Here is a 16,978-nt window from a genome sequence, read left to right as displayed (position 1 = left end):
TGGCTGACACGGATTTCTCTAACTCTGATTAGTCGTTGGCCTCCTCACCCACTCCACGCCCATTGGCGGCTGAGCCGGTCACGTGCCGCCCTTAGCAACCCAGCCGGGCTTCCTTAGCGACGGGCGCTGAGGCTCTGTTGGGAACCGGGAACGGCGAACCGGAAACCGGGAAGCGGGAACGGGGAACCGGGAACCCACCCAGACCCCAGGGGACCTGCGGGTGAGAGCCCTGATAGGCCGGAATCTGATCCTCGGTGGGCCCTGGAGCGAGAGGCGGCGGGCAGGGGTGCTCGGAACCGGCGACAAGCGCACATCCCTGGGAGCGCCCAAGGCCAGGCTGGGGCTTGGAGCAGCCTGGGCTAGTGGAAGGTGTCCATGGCAGCTTTAAGGTCCCTCCCAACCCAGCCCTTTCTGTGATTGTACCAGAAAGAGAGAGAGGAAGGTGAAGGATGGATAAATCCAAGGCCGGCTGCTCCTCGGCCTGTAACTGCGCACAGCCACAGGGAGGTTTGGTTTGTTAATGAAATGCCATAATGAGGACAGACCTCTCCAAACTCTGACATTTATCATCGCTGGCCCATGCAAAAATAAATCAGAACTTACCCTGTAATTATAAACATCTTACACAAGCAAAAGTTTGAAGATTCAAGTCCTTCACAGCAATTCATTAACTCTGCACCATTTGAAAAAGACAAATAGTCTCATTAGGGATATTTAAATTACATTATATAAATATACATATATATATAAATAAATAAATATAAAATAATATATAATATATATTATGATATATGATATATATAATGTATAATATATATAAAACATTAGGGATATTTAAATTTCCATGAAAAATTTCTTCACTGAAAGAAGCATTGGAACAGGCTGACAAGAGAAGTTGTGGATTCCCCTTCCCTGGAATTGTCCAGGGCCAGGCTGGATGGGGTTTGGAGCAACTTGGGATAGTGGAAGATGTCCCTGCACATGGCAGAGGATGGAATGAGATGATCTTTAAGGTTCCTTCCCACCCAAACTATTCTGGGATTCTGTAACTGCTGGAAAGAGTAGCTAGGCAGTGATTTACTTTATTTTCTATTCTGTCCTTTAAGGCTGATTTTGTCTCACAATGAGTCAGTTTTTCAATATTATTGAGCCACAAATTATTGATGATGAAATGCTTCAGAAAGCTATTGAAGAGAAATGTCCAGAGGACCTTGGAGATATTGCCAGAGAAGAAAGTCTTAATGTTAAGTTTGTAACAGAGCTACAATTTAGTTTTAAAAGTAAGTATCAGAATATGTACGTATTTTGCCTCTTCTTTTGCTAGAAGGTAATAGAATAACTGGGTAACTGGCAATTAAGCAACCATTATTAACTTGGATTTATTATGTGAAAATTAACATCTGGACTTGGACTTTAGCTCACAGCTGTACACAGGAGCTTCATCAGAGGGAACTTTTGCTGATGAGTGACTTCAAAACTGCTTCACTTCCCTCTTCTCATCACTGCTGTTCTCATTTAACATTTATATTGTGGTGACACCTACAGGCCACAGGCCTGTTGGGCCCCTCAGTTCGTGGCCAAACCCAACCCTGGGCAGGCTCTGCCACGGCTGGTGATTGTGTGGGAGCTGTTTGGGAGATTTTGGTGATTTACAGTCCAATCTGATGTCATTCTCTGGTCATCCGTAGCATTACCATGGCGTGCCTCTTACTGTCAAACCTGTCAAGTCGTAAACTTGCACACACAAAAAAAAAAAAAAAAAAAAAAAAAAAAAAAAAAAAAAAAAAAAGTAGAGGAAGAGGAAGAACATTTGGCTCAATATTTGAGTATTTGAGGGAGGGGGGTAATTTCAGTAAAATAATGTATGTATGAGTCAATTTTCTTAGAAAATACTCCCTTGATCTGATCCTGCATAGATTTGTTTGCAAATAAAAAATCCAGAGCTGTGTGAATATTTTGGGTGTGCAATTCCTCAGTTTATGGTGCCCTCACTAAATAAGGATAACAGGACAGCAGATGAAATCTTCTGGGAAGCCATTGCAGGGCAAAAGAGAAATGGGAGTGAGAATGTTCTGTATTTCCTGTCACCTTGGTCCTGATACTTTGCTGTGGTGACTAACAGCCTGCCCTTGTGATCCTTTTTTGGAGGAAACTAAATGCAGGGATATTGATTAGTTCTAAACTGCAGCCTTCACAGAAAAAAAGTAGATTCCAGCTTCCTCTCCTGTGCTGAGAATCCCAGGAGCAGGAGAGTCATTTACAAAAGCAGGAGCTGGGCACTGCTAGACTGCAAATGCAGAGAAAAGCAGAGTCTCATCCCAAACCTCCTGCTTGGAGCTGGAGAGGAAAATGAAGGTCAAGGCCTCCTAGTAGTGGATTCATAAAGGCACTGGAGTGCAGGGCCATAGTCAGCATCCCCTGCACGCCTCGTTGGCCTCGCTGATGAGCAGCGTGCTCTGGTGCAGGACACTGAGGTTAAGTGGGCTGTTTCATTGAAATCTCTGCACCTCTGAGCTCTCCAGGGCACTCATCACACGCTGAAAATCCTTTTGGAGGCAAGACTGGACGTGTTTTCCTTGTGCAAGGCAGTGTGTCTGCTAAAACAAAGCTGGCTCACGTGAAAAGCAATTTTCTTTTCTTTTTCTTTCCTTTTTTTTTTTCCCTGTGGCTTTAGACATCCTGCGGATTGATAATCTGTGGCCATTAGAGAATCTGACTAAACTGCAGCTGGACAACAACGTCATTGAAAAGATAGAAGGCCTGGAGAGTCTGGTTCACCTTGTATGGCTTGGTGAGATACAGACAGAGGAGGGTGGATGCCTTTGCAGGTGCAAAGCAATCTGTGATAAACCAGGATGTCACCTTCCTTCTCAAACACGACTGATAGGAGCTTACCTTGGGAAGGCTGTCAGCTGTCTGTGTGTCTCCTTATTTGACTGTCAAATGTCAAAATGCCTGAGTATCAGAGCTGCAAAACAATCCTTCAAATGTTTAAAAACTGGGTTGAATACATTTCATGTAGCAGGAACAGGAAACTGAGGTTTCAAGGTTGTTTCCAAGGTTTGTATTGTGTTTAGGGGTGACTTTCAGGAATATTTATGGAAACACCTCTGTGATTTAGAAGCCTGCATTCTGTTTTCAAAGCTGCTGCAGGCATTCCAAAACCTACAACCCCTATGTCCTTAAGGGCTTGGTGTCATCCTTGTCCCAAGGAGTGCCCATCCTTGTAGCCTTATGTGACTGCTTGCAGCTACACAGATGCACAGCTTAGAGCATTCCCTGGAACTGCAGCCACACTGCTGGCTGGAATTCTAAATATATCCTCAACATTGTGAAATGTCTAATGGGTTCTTCCACCCAGTTGTTTTCTGCACTGTGCTGCTCCACAGATGACTGAGGCACTTGTGAAACACCAGCTGATCAGTGTAAGCACCGTGTTTTGAAGCACACTCACCTATTTTGTTTGCCCAAAGGCTGCAGTGGCTCAGCTGCTGCTGTACAATTGTCTCAGCCACCCAAGAGACCTCACAGACTGTTTTTGGACTCTTGGCTTGCTCGGTACTAGTTCAAAGGCAAATCCTGCCCTTAGTCATGGTGAGTGTAGGTGTTAGATGTTCTGGCAGGGGAAGAGGACATTTCAATAAGTGAAACAGTGAAAGTGAGCCTTTGCATAACTCCACTGACATGGAAGTGCCTTATCTTGGCCCTGTGGGAGTGACCACAACTGTGGCATTGGTGTGGCAGGGCAGAGTCTGCAAGAAACAAGACAGTGTCAGATTTATCACAAAAATTCCCTCTAAGGGCATTTCCTCACCCTTTGTTTTGTGTTTCCCCATAAGGCAGAAGTCCTTTTCAGGCTGTGTGGACTCTGCATGGACTAACTTCAGCTTTTCCTCTCATTTAAAAGTTTCACAGATAATTGCAAGGAGAAGATGGGAATAAAGGATGATTTAATGCTGAGCATTTCCTGTGGGACCTGGACCACCCCTGAGAAAAATCTGTACATAAACTCCTACATCCAGAACTAAAGGGCAGAATCAGGGTGTTCTGCAAGAAATAATTTAATGTTTGTTTTGTAAATTCTTCCCCAGACCTGTCCTTCAACAATATTGAAGTAATTGAGGGCCTGGATACTCTTGTCAAACTGCAGGACCTCAGTCTCTACAGTAACAGAATATCTAAAATTGAGCACATGGACACATTGCAAGAGCTGCAGATTTTCTCCATAGGGAAGAATAACCTGACCATTCTGAAAGATGTGAGTGTTCCCTGGCTTTGCAAATATTCCCTGCTGAAGGCTCAGATATTCTAAAACTGGCATTTGCCATTGTGACCAAGACCCTCCTTAGGAGATAAAATTCTTCTTAGGATTTCTAAGTAGTCTGAGCTATGGTTTTGGTCCTCTGATGTTAGCTGCTTACTGCAGCCATTTTTCTTTTAGATTATTGACTCATGGGGGCCCAGTTCTGTGACTGCTCTCAGCCATGGCAAACTTCCTATTGGCCTCCATGAAAGCTAGAAAAGGAATAAGTGGCTACATATGAGAAAAGGAGGGAGGCTAGGATTTATTTGGGGTTCTTTTGAGGCCATCTTACCAATTTAGGACCTGTGATTTGTGCGCCCCATCTGCCTTCTCTCTCCACCCATTGTCTGGATATTGTCAATGTGAATTTAAGTATTTCCTTTCCCAAAACCATTAGAAACTCATAATTGACTGTTGTGTGAATTTGGCAGCGGAGCAGAATACATATTGGAACTCAACCGTAATAAAAGCAATAAATTCGAAGGCTGTGTTTTCCAGCACTGGGAAATACAAAGCTCTTTCCCTTTGGCACAGGTTATCTATCTCAGGAGGTTAAAAAGCTTACAGACACTGAACCTCAGTGGGAACCCTTTGTGCAGTGAAGAGCACTACAGGCTGTTTGTTGTTGCTCATCTTCCAAGCCTGGTGTACTTGGACTTCAAGCTCGTGAGAAACTCCACGGTGAGATTTCTGCATTCCCTGATTGGGAAATCAGGCAGCAGCATCTTACAGAGCCTTTGCTTTGTTGGTGTGCCAGCAATATTCCAGCACTGGGGGCAGGTTCCCTGCAGAAATCAGGCTCACAGAAACACACAGTGTTTATTCTGCTTCCACATAACAGCTGTGAACCTGTAGGCCAAATTCTGTCAAATCTGACAGAGAGGTAGAGGTGTCAGAAGCATGATGTCTTCACAGATTTTGTGAAAATCAGCAGCTGTGTGTGGGAGAGGGGCCTGGTTCGTGTTGCCACAGAGAGGCTGCAGTGTGAGTGCAAGTCTTCTTAGAGAATCTCAGAGGAAATCAGTCTGGAGACATGGATCCAGGGGGAAGGAGCTTTGGTGGTCCTGCTGCTCACAGAGTGATTTGTTTCAGTAGCAAACTGACAATCCAGGCAAGCAGGTGCCTGGATGCACTTCCCACTTTTGATTTCTGAGGATAAGACTCTTCATCCTCAGCAGTAACCTGTGAAGCTGCTTTATCATCCCAGGGCTCAAAGGAACAAGGGGATTTTTGTTCAGGGTTTGGGGGTTTTTTTAGTAACCGAAGAACATGATTAATTGTAAATTTGCTTGTCAAAGAGCAGGAGCTGTACTTGGAATGTACATTGCTCTTACCATAGGACTAGAAGTGCATTCCAGGTCATGGAAGGCAGTCCCTGCTCATCAGGGATGTCTGAGAATTGCACAGTTAAATTTGTCAAGCTTCAGTTTCAAGCTAATGAGGTTCTTGCCCCTGGTACTACCTTGCCATCCACTCCTCCAAAGAACCTTCTCCTCCCTAGAAAATGTATTAACCTCGCTGACTGATCAAATTGGAGCTCAAATTTTAGAAGTCAAAATAGAACTTCCTGCTAAAAGAGGAAAAAAAAAAAAAACCAACTCTAAAGATGAGAAAATGGAGAGAGAAAAGTTTCCTATGACTGAATTATCTCAGATGCACTGAATGCAGAAACAGAGCAATATGTCAGCAAAAAATGGGATGAGGATTAGATTAGAAACTTCATAAGTAGTTTAATAAAAAGCCCATGAAGAAATGGAGAGGCAGATGCCGCTCTGGTGTATGTTCTAGAAAGATCAGTTGCTTACACCCTGACTCACTGAGCAATGTTGGATAATCTAATACAAATATTTTATTCATATTTCTCAGAGAGAAGCTGCAGCTTTAAAGTATAAAGATCTTACTAAGCCATTGGAGCAAGAGGAGGCTCAGGTCCTTGCTCTCCAGGAGGCAGAAGATGCAAAGCAGAAACAGCTGGAGTATGACCAGGTAAGTTTTCTTTAACTGTGTGTTGTCTCAGGAGAAAGAAGCACAACACATATTGACTTGTCTTCTCCCTGCTCGAAGATTTAATGAGAGGTTAACATCAACTCTGCTAAAACTAAGGCTCAGATTAATCTCTGTGATCTCTGAATCTTATCTTTTGGATGGAAACAGGAGCTGCTGTGGAATACACATGACGTGGGGGAACATAATTCTTTGAGCTGAACAATGAAACTACAGATAGAGACCCTGCAAAGCTAAATAGTAAATCATTCCCAGGGAGCTTATCAGCCTGACGTGAGATTAAGAAAATTACAGGGCTGAGGGAAATGTTAACGTTTTCATAGTGAAGTGACTCTTTTTTTCTCCTTCACACTAAGTCAAGCTTTTCATTAGTTTTATGGTTAAACTCTCCAGGACTTTTGGAGATCACTGTAGTCCTTTGAATCGGCTGAAAGCAAGACCAGGTGAAATGGTGCTTTCAGTTATAACCTGGCTCTATATTCCAGACCTCTAGAAGATCAGAGTGGTTTAAGTTGAGTGCTTAGTGCCAGGGAGAATGCTGCAACTCTTCCCTTTGTCCCTCCCCAAAGTTCACCAACTCCTTATCTGAAAGGCTAAATAGGCTTGCAATAAGTGTTTGTATGTGGTAATGTCTTAAGCTGGCAACTGGCACAGTTTGCCCAGAGAAGCTGCGGCTGCCCCATCCCTGAAGAGTTCCAGGCCAGACTGGATGGGCCTTGGAGCAACCTGGAACAGTGGAAGGTGTCTCAGCCCATGGCAGGGGGTGTGACTGGATGATCTTTAATGTCCCTTCTGACCCAAACCATTTTATGTTTTGGTGATCTGATACAAGATTAAACAGTTTTTTATCCTTAGGCTACAGAGCTGTAGCAGCAAAGCCCCTGGGGTGGGTTTCACTCCAGCTGCAAGGTGCTTTTGTGGCTTGCTTGGTGTTTCTGCTGTGTTCATGTGTCTGTGTCTGCACCCATGTTCTGCTGCTGCTGAGGAGCTTAGAGGAGACACATCCTGAGGACTGGCAGCAGGCTGGCGTCTCTATTTTACTTACTTTGCTCTGTTTCTCTTCAAAGGCAGCCTTTGTTGAGTACCTGAACGGATCATTCCTGTTTGACAGTCTGCATGCAGAGGATAGAGAAGCTGCCAAACTGGCTTCCCTCCCTGGAGTGGGGGACCTGCTGCAGGCATATCCTTCCTAGGGTTTGGAATACCTACAGCTAACAGGTAATGCCTTGAGTTAAGAAGGAAGTGCATCCACAGGGACTCTTCATCTGTTGCTTTTGTCCAGAGCTGAAAGCTACATTGATCTAAGATCTGAGGCAGTCTGTGTTCAATTTTGGAACGGTACCAAAAGTTACACTACAAGGCTGTGAGACCACTGACAGCTTTAAGGCATGATATCTTGTGAAATATGAGGGCTCCAAACAAATGGTTTATATTACTGACAAGCTAGCCAGCCCAGCTTGAGACATCCCATTTGTAAAACCACTCGTTTCTATCCCCAACAGGTTGTGAGATCCCAGCATTTTAAATTCTCACCGCTGTAATTACCATATTCCTTTTCCTTCCCTTGAATCAAACACGATTTTGGTAGCCTCCTTTTCTGACCCTTCGAGAATCGAGACTTTGTACTTTCTTTAAGTCTGGAATCCACTTAAAGTTTAAAATGAGCTGGAAGATAAATCTCTGTCAGTTAGATTATAAGAGCACAGTTGCTAAAATCAAGTTGAAATGGAAGTGGTAGGAGATAGGAACAGACTAATCAGAAGGATACAAGTCGCATATCTCACAACCTGCCAGAACTAGCAACGTGAAGTTTCCAGGCCAGCACATTTTTCTGATCATTGCTCCTACACGGGGGAGCAGAAAGCAGACACTTTTTTTCTTTTTTCTTTTCTCATTCAGATTAATAGAGTATTGTCAAGGCCAGTAACTTGACCTTCCTTAAAATTGCATTACACTGTTGGGGAAAAATGCATCATGGCTTAACTACAATAGACTCCAGAAACAATTCCATTGCCAAGATAATAGCAGAAGAAAAATTGACGTTATTTTTGTGATGCTACCAAGTCAGTAGTTTATTCTGTGCTCTGGCTGTGGGCTCCAGAGCTGTATTTATTAACCACACAGGCACTGTATTCACACTTGTGAAGACAGATAGGGTTGTAGGCTTCCTTCTGCTGCTGTGTCAGAAGAGTCAGACAAGTGAATGTATTTTCTTCTCTTCCTCAAGGCCTTTTTCCCCTCTGAAGTTGCCATAGCTTTCTCCACACCCTTAAGGCAGCAAAATCCTGTGCATAAAACGTGAATGGGTGACCCAGACCTGCCCCAGACAGAATATTTGGCAGCTCCCAGCAAGAACCACAGAGTTTACATAAAAGTAGCTCGTAGCTCTTGCTGCTCAGATTTGCAGAAGCAGAAGGAACATAATGTGTTGCTCCACTGAACAAGCAAAAGACCTTGACTCTGCTGTCACATACAAGAAGGAGTTTGTCTTAGTTTGTGGGAACCTGTATAACTATGGACTGGAAGAGTATGAAAAACGAGAAGCTGAAGTCTCTAAATTCTACAAAAGACTCCATGAAATTCTGGCAGTCAACCAGCAAGAAAGCAAGAGAATAATCTCAGACTTTGAGAGTCAGAACCAAAAGGTAATGTTATACTTTTGTTTGTTTGATACATGATTTCTCTGCATCCTATACCAGCTTTTAATTTTGCTCAAAATGGGGGTAACTCCATTAAAATTAGGGAAATTATTCTGTATTGACAATGCTGTAATGGAAATTAATTCTTGATCCCTAATGACAGAATCACAGAGTGGTTGAGGGTGGAAGGGATCTCTGGAAGTCATCTGGTTCTGGTCAAGGAGGACCACTCACAGCAGGCTGCCCAGGACTGTGAATATATCCAAGGATGGAGATTCCACAGCCTCGCTGGGAAACCTCTTCCAGTGCTCACTCACTAATATGTCCTTATATGGTTCTTACAACATACATTTATGCAAAGAAAAATTGGTTTATTAGTTAATATAATGTCATTGACATAAAGTGAAAAGTTTTTTAATACTTTATGTAGGGGAAAAAAAATGGGGATTGAAATTTCTACCCTTTGGGCAAACTACAACCAGCTAACACAGTCTTTATATATACTGGGAATTCTGTGTAGAATATTAATATGCCATGTTTTCGTCTATAAAGGTAAAAGTCGTTCAAGGGTTTACAAAAACTGTGGCTAAACAGGGTGGAGTTTTTTTACTTTTTGTTTCCCATACAGAAAAACCACCAATATTTAAGAAAATGGAAATGCTCAACCTTCCTTTTAGTTTAAATATTTTTATAAAGTTGATTTTTAAGATAGATAGATAGATAGATAGATATTTACTCTACTCCCCTTCTATTTGAAGCCTCCAATAGCTCTTCCTTCACTGAAAAAACAGGAAGAAAAGAAAGGAAATTACAGGGTATTCAGTTTATTTTCAAGCAATTTTCTGCTTCAGTTCATTTTCTCAACAGCTCAAAGAACTATAACCAAAAAAATTAGAGAAAGTTATTTTAATGTATTTCTAGTCCTTTAAAGCAGAAACTCTCTTTTCATTCTGCTCAACTACAGCCACCCATTGTGGCTGCTCAGGGCGTAGCTTCTAGCTGGATCCTTTTCTAACCACGTATAATAGATGGATCATGATTTTATTTCCACAGAAAACAAAAAACAAACAAACAAAAAAAAGAGAATTAGGGGAGGGCTAAAGCCTGGTAACACTGTCAGCTGAGAGAGCAAGTCCCTGACAAGTGACACCAGCAGAGTCACAAGTGCTGGCTCCTGCTGGAAACCAGGTCACTTTTATTTTGTGTCACAGGCTGCCAGCTGCTGAGTCACTCTGCTCCCAGGGCTTTGAACCTTGCTGACTCATGTTGGAAATCTGCATCCAGCAGCTCTAGGGGCTGGCAGCACTACCAGGGTCACAGAACTGCAGAATGGTTTGGGTTGGAAGGGACCTAAAAGATCGTCTCGTTCCAACTAGAAGTTTGATTTGAATATTCAGTTAAGTTGTGCTTGAATTCTTACTGTATCTTCCATGAAAAAAAAAAACAAAAACCCCAAACAAACACCTAAACTAGCAAAACAAACCCTGCAAAACCTACAAAAACAAAGAAACAACAACAAAACCCAAAGAGACACAGCTGAGGCTAGATTTTACCCCTTCACTTCTGTCTGACCTACAGGCTCAGCTGTGGATTGAGCTGCAAGGGGTGACAAGAAGGAATGGCCTTAAGCTAAAGAGGGGTGGAGAGATGGGATATTAGGAAAAAATCCTTCCCTATGAGGGTGGGAAGGCCCTGGCACAGATTCCCAGAGAAGCTGTGGCTGCCCCATCCCTGGAAGTGTCCAAGGCCAGGTTGGACAGGGCTTGGAGCCACCTGGGATAGTGGAAGGTGTCCCTGCCCATGGCAGGGGGTGTGACTGGATGATCTTTAAGGTCTTTCTCAACCCAAATCATTCTGGGATTCTGTGATTCTCTATAAACAGGACACAGGGTTCAGCATGCCAGTTTTCATATAAATATTAGAGGAGTTTGTATCAAAACTGAACACAGTGTTTTAACATCATTTCCCCATCATTTAAAATTGCTGCAGGAGTTCAAAAGGCACAGAGGTCCCAGCAGACTGCAGTCTGTGAGCTGTTCTTAGGCTGTTTGTCTGTCTGTAATCCTTTCATGTAAACTTGGGTAACCCGTAAAATCACTGCATTCTCTGAAGTTGGTTATTGAGGATTAAAGGCCTTGAACTTTGAAGTTATTGCTCCCAGAGGTGCTGCTTGAGTGGCTCTGGAGCCTTTTGAGCCTCCTCACTTGTTTACATTAGAAAAGAAGACACCTTGCTCTCCCCTTCCCCCTTTTTAAACTGCAAAGTTTGGGTAATCCACCCCATTTCCAAACACAGCCTTGGCAAGGGCTTTTAACAGAATTCTTTATTTCACCCCATTCCATTCCCTCTCAGGAGAAGTGGATTAGACATAATAAAACATATATATTTTTCCTCCTTTTTTAAGCAGTTGATTGTTAACTGATATTAAACAGACTTGAAAATAACACATTCAGCGCAAGAGGATTTTTTTTTTTTTTATCCAAGCAAACATAAATCTTGCCTGATACAAAAGTGACATCAATACATAATTCTGAAGGGCAATAAATCCTTGCTGTAAGAGGAAGGCAGGCAATGATAGGTATTCCATATTCAGAATACTAAATCCTGACCCTACTGGAAGTCAGTCAAGATTCTCCTTAGCAGGAAGTGGATCAGGATTTACACCTGCCTTTCTTTCTCCAAAGCAATTGTTTATTTCTTCTTCACAGCCAGCAATATCAAGAATGAAATGTTGTTCTTTTTTTTTTTTTTCACTTGAAATGAGGGGGAACCAAAATTGGAAGCATAGAAGGCGCAAAGTCTTCTGCTGAGTGGAGGATGAGGAAGAGTTTTCCCAATCCCCCTGCAGAAGCAAACCTCAGCACTGTTGACTATCCACTGTGTAAATCTGGAGACATCCCTGGATCATCACATTTCATTTCAGCTAATCAGCAGCACGAACTTTTCTCACACATGTAACAAGTTAATTAAATTGCAATGGAGTGCTGAACACGGAGTCTAATTCATGTATCTCTGTGTTTAGAGGCTGGATGAGCTTTCTCAGGCCGGGAGTGGTGAAATTGCTGAGTCTAAACAAGCCCAGGGTAAGGAGGGCATTAATCAGCTGTTGGATGCACTCCTGACCTTGGAAGCACTGGTGTCTAACGACCTGGAGGTGAGATCCAAGCTCACACCTGTGGGACCTCACAGCTAGAACATTGGGGAGTCAATTCTTTGTCACTGCAGCCCTGTGTAGCAGCTTACTCACAAAGAGGGGGGCACAGGACTTCCACTCAGGAAAATGTTTTGTCCCCGTCTTATTCTTTCTCTGTTCAAAGTTGATGGGAGTGAGATCAGGCCCTGGACACTGATATCTTGCAGCAGATTTCTGTTTCTCAGAGCAGAGCACAGTATGTCCATCCCATCTATCCAAGCTGATTTCCCACACTTCAGAGGCAGGGAGGTCATGCAATCACGTTATAGGTCTCCACAAGTTGCTGCATAGCATGGGGTATGCATTTGGAATTCTAGAGGTATCATTCTTTGAAGCTGATCTCTGCTATAAGATTATACACATTCCTGCTCAGCTTGCTGCATTTGCTTGCATAATAGCTGCCTTTTCCTCCCCAGACTTTTCCTCAAAAACTAGGGCAGGGCTGCTGATGAGCATCTTCATCGAAGGGAAAAAACCCAAAGTAATCTGTTTAAAAATGAGCAGGCAGGAGCTGTGGCCTCTGTGCAGCAGTTTAGTTTTGTGAGCAGGAATGGCAGGAAGCAGCAGTTCAAAACAGATCCTCACTGCATCAGGATTGTGCCTTTTTAGTGTTTTCTGAGTTGGCCCTTACATATCTGCAATCACTGATGGGATGAGCAGAAACAATCCTCCCTGCGTGCCCTGCTGGGTGTGCAGGATTCAGCTACCAGGACATTTAACTGCAACACTTCAAAGATTCTCCATCAGCCATTTCTGAGAGAGGGAACAGGCAGCTGCAATTTTAATTTCTGAGGACTAAACCAAGAGCTGCAGCAAAGCCCAGGCAGGGGTTGTGCTTCTGACAAGAGACTCTTCATACAGACAAGGACAAGGAGGCTGCAGTAAGGCAGGGTATGGGAATCCAGCCCTCCCCAGGCACTGCTTAGGTGAGGGTTACAAAGCATCCCCTGGCTTACTCCAGACTCTGGGTAAGGGTAGTATTCAGTCAACTTCCCTCCAATAAACTGATTCTGTTTTTCTGTCCCTGGAGAAGGGAATAAAATCTTGCAGCACCTTGAAAACACTTTAAATGCTTGAGGCAGTTCAGTGTCTGACTGTGCTAATAACAGCAGTGAGTCCAAATTACAATGAGTTGTAGATTCCTCCTAGACTCTCTGACTCCCTGTTATGTTTGTGCAAGTTTTCATTGTGATATTTCCTCTTTTCCCCCTCTGTTAAGGAACTATTACAGGATTTCAAAAGAAGCATTGATGTCTTAGCATCAACATTCACTGAAAACATTCAAGGGATATATCCTTTTCACAGTAGGTTTGCCTGGACCTCCCTGCCATGTACCTCTAAATCCAAAAATGAGCCTCCAGTATAAAAACTTTTTTTTTTTTTAATTTTAATCAATAGAAAATATCTTTTCCCAGCCTTGAGGAATGGTCATTTAAGGTGCCCAGCTTCTTTATGTGGAGACTCTAGAGAGCACAGAAAGATCTAAATTCTACTGTGCTGGAAGTCTGTAGGATTTAGGCAGCTTTCACCCTGTTGTGAATCTTTCTTCTCCATGCAGAGAAGAAAAAACAGAGGGAAGATCAGGTTAGGCTGTTGTCTAAGTACCTTCCTGCCATAGCAGTAAGTATCTACAATTCTGTAGTAATTCTAAAGTAAATATCTACAATTCTGGTTGAATGCTCTTTAAATGGTGTTCATTTTTGTATTTTTGATGTGTGCTGAAAAAAAGTTATATGAGAATACTGAAGTGCTTGAGTGTCAGGTCACACTGATTTAAATCTAGAAATCTGATGGCTTGGTGCAAATAATTGCACTGCATTCAGAGTTTAGCTTTCACCTGGAGGCCTCTTCCAATTTCCCTGGAAATCCCAGGTCCTCTCTCACACCTCTGTCATATTTGGCAGTAAAGATGAGACTCAGTGTGTGATTAAGAACTGAAAGTGTGTATCCTGATATCCTGACACCACAGCAGCCTCTGGGAGCAGCCAGGCTCATTTCTGCACAATCCCCCTGTGCAGACACTTGGTCCCAGTTACAGGAGATCATTTAATCTCCACAGATGAGTGGTGTGGTCATCTTTTCCCTTAACCACGTTCTGTACGTTTAACCAGTGCCGGGACCTGGAAAATCAACACCATAAAAAGCTGATGGAGATTGCCATGGCCACCCTGAGGAAAGTGGAGCACTATGAGCTTGAAGAGGATTTTCCAGATGATCTTCGAAGGGTGAGGTCACCAAAACCATTAATCTCTGTGAGAGAATAGGAAAGAGAATGAGGCCATAGCCTCTTCTCTGAAGGGACAGAATTTCCAGGAGGCTCAGTGCTGCCAGAGCCATACCTGAATCACAGCATAACCTCCTTCCTAGAGGGTCCAGCTGCTTGGCTGAACTGTGGTGCCTCCGAACATCTCCATTGACTAGGACAGGGGATAACTGCACTGCAGCTTTCCCTGGGCACTGCCAGAGCTGGTGGCAGCAGCCCAGGAGAGGTGCTGAGGAAATCTCTCTCCTGCCTCCAGCACAACTCACTGCTCTGGCTGATTTCCAGGCACTCAGGCAGCATCTTTGCTGCACTCCCTCACAGCTGGTTTTGTTCAGACTCTCCCTGCTCCCTCAGCAGAATCCCAACACTGCTCTGAACTTCTTACACCAGGGCTCTATTTGCCTCAATGATTTCAAAATCCCTTCCTGGAGCTCCTGAGCCCATGAGCTGATCTGGAGGCAGGACATGACACTTTAAATGGAGCCTTCCACCGAGCCCTCAGTCTTGCTGTGCAAGCAAAGATCCCAGGAGCCTTTCCAAAAGCACCAACATCGTTGCAGTGCTCCACTCAGCAACGCTGCTGCCCTTTTTGCCTCCATAATTCCTTCATTTAGTGGCTAAATTACTTGAATTTGCATTAGCTGCGGTTTTGCTCTGTCCAGATTATCCCAGCCCCCTGTCAGTCCAGGTAATCACGAGCTGACAGACACAAACCAGAGGCCTGAGCTCCTGGGGGAGCTGCTGCTTTATGGCCTGTGCAGATGGTGGCAGTTCCGCACCACTGCCATGCACCCATTTTGCTTCACTGCCATCCATTCCCATGGAGAAGGGAATTCATTTGCCCAACAGCTGCACTTGGCTGCAGGAGGAGACTCATTATGGGTTAGTGAAGCCACCCTCTATTTAGAGCCACAAGGGAAGTCACCGCTTCCATTAGAAGCTGGGACTCTCCAAAAATGAAGATTTACAGCCAGTGCCAGCAGTGCAGGAATCCCTTCCAAGTGTGATTTTCCATTTCCAGGCATGCTGGAGCATACACAGCCTTTCTTCCACACCAGCTGCACAGCAGCCCTGCTTGCACTGATCTCCCCATTCCAGCACGTGAGGCCAAGGGTGCTGCCTCTGTTTCCCTAGCTGTGTTAGGGATAATGCCCCATTACATCACAGCAATGCCAAGGGTAGAGCCCTGGATGAGTAGGGATTTGCCAAATTTTGCCAGTGACAGAGGGTTTCTCCCTCTGAGCACTGCTGTGCTGCTCATTCATTGTGTGCTCACCCCTCCTCTCATCCGGTCACGTTACCTCTCAGCTCTTCAAGAACAAAAACACCATTGTCAACATCCTCAACGTGTCCCACAGCATCCGCCTGCGGAAGATTGATAAGCGAGAGAGCGACATGCTCTGCAACACCTACCAGTGGCAAATCTCAGTGACAGGGAAGGTAAGAGACCCTCACACTCAGGGGGATGGGGCACAGACAGGTCTGGCCCAAGTGGCAGGGATACTGTGAGGAGAGACGCTCACAGATCTTTGCTGGACCTTGACACACCTGCAGATTCATTGCTTGGTTTCAATCTGTCCAGGCTTTCCAAACCGAGAGCGACAGAAACCGCGCCTGTATCAAAAATATAATTTGCTTCATCAACACTCTGCAGAAGGAGCTGGAGAGCACAATGATCCTGGAGCCTACAGAATAGGGCTGGGGAGCTGCCTCAGCTGGGGCACACAGGACAGCCCCCAGCAGGAACAGCTGCCTCTCTACAGCCAAGCTGCCTGGGACATTTCAGACCAAATGCATACTTCTTCCATCCACCATAAACTGCAAATAAAAGCTATTTCGTGACTCTGGAAAAGCATCCAAAGCCCTGTCTCTTCCATCACATTGGCACAAAGCCCAGGCAGACAACTCAGACCTGGTCACAAGGGGTTATGGATCAGCTGTGAGCTGATTGAACCAAATCATTGTAGCATATCATGCCTGAAAGCTTCGGTACCTGCAAGCTCAGTGGCAGGAACCTGTGAGCTGCTGGCACGAGGCAGCAGCTTGGGAGAGGAACACTCTCCATCAAACCACCCCCGAGATAACAGCAGGTTTCCAGCTCAGCAAGCACAAGGCTGGCGGGGGCTCCGTATGCCTGGGAGCCTCATCTTCTCACCCCTTCTCACAATCGGCTTTCTGCAGCGTGAGCAGAGCAGCCCCCAGCCAGCAGGAAGGGAAATCAATGGTTCCACAGGAGCTCACGCACCGCCGCTCGCGACAGCCAAGTGAGGAGTCATTAATTCCCCTCCTTGCTCGGTGACAGGCGCTGCCACGCTCGCCTGTGGGCAGCTGCTGAGGAAAGGTGCTGGCCGGGGCGGTGCTGCTCCAGGCGGGCAGCAAGGAGAAGGTGGGGAGGTTAAACGAGAGGGTGGCTCTCGTGTGTGTGCAGAGCAGGTCTCAGAAAACCCCGTGGCTGGTGCTGCCCGTCAAAAACAGATTCAGCTCATCATGCTCTGTGCTTCTGAAGATGGCTGGAACGCTTTACTCCTCTTGCTCCACAACTACACAGTTGTCTCCTTGCTACTTCCTCAGCTGCA

The 16,978-nt window shown here is 44.7% G+C and overlaps 1 protein-coding gene across 4 annotated transcripts; it reads left to right on the top strand.

Annotated features, from left to right (window-relative positions):
* The first annotated feature begins 31 nt into the window (after positions 1-31).
* DRC3 (dynein regulatory complex subunit 3) lies at positions 32-16,263 on the top strand. Of its 4 annotated transcripts, none has more exons than XM_085592109.1 (13): positions 32-254; positions 1,107-1,280; positions 2,675-2,791; positions 4,092-4,258; positions 4,838-4,984; positions 6,170-6,289; positions 7,375-7,490; positions 8,781-8,952; positions 11,969-12,100; positions 13,359-13,429; positions 14,241-14,364; positions 15,711-15,842; positions 15,985-16,263. In XM_085592109.1, exons 2-13 carry the CDS (start codon positions 1,124-1,126, stop codon positions 16,096-16,098), a joined length of 1,569 nt encoding a protein of 522 aa, XP_085448235.1. In that variant the 5' UTR covers positions 32-254; positions 1,107-1,123; the 3' UTR covers positions 16,099-16,263. The 4 variants fall into 4 exon arrangements, with proteins under 4 accessions (XP_085448235.1, XP_077643089.2, XP_085448234.1 ...); XM_077786963.2 differs by having other exon boundaries at positions 63-220; positions 7,375-7,487; positions 8,778-8,952; XM_085592108.1 differs by having other exon boundaries at positions 69-220.
* The last annotated feature ends 715 nt before the right edge of the window (positions 16,264-16,978 follow it).

This window comes from Lonchura striata, chromosome 14 (assembly GCF_050655825.1).
Source record: "Lonchura striata isolate lonStrDom1 chromosome 14, ASM5065582v1, whole genome shotgun sequence".
In the NCBI taxonomy this organism is placed as follows: Eukaryota; Metazoa; Chordata; class Aves; order Passeriformes; family Estrildidae; genus Lonchura; species Lonchura striata.
This window is presented reverse-complemented; position numbering and strand designations above follow the sequence as displayed.

What these genes read in the sequence shown, in the direction of transcription:
- DRC3 (XM_085592109.1), top strand. Translation starts at nt 1,124, where the DNA reads ATGAGTCAGTTTTTCAATATTATTGAGCCACAAATTATTGATGATGAA. An exon ending in ACCTGACCATTCTGAAAGAT is followed by an intron (nt 4,259 to 4,837) that starts GTGAGTGTTCCC and finishes CCTTTGGCACAG; the next exon opens with GTTATCTATCTCAGGAGGTT. An exon ending in TGGTGTCTAACGACCTGGAG is followed by an intron (nt 12,101 to 13,358) that starts GTGAGATCCAAG and finishes CCCTCTGTTAAG; the next exon opens with GAACTATTACAGGATTTCAA.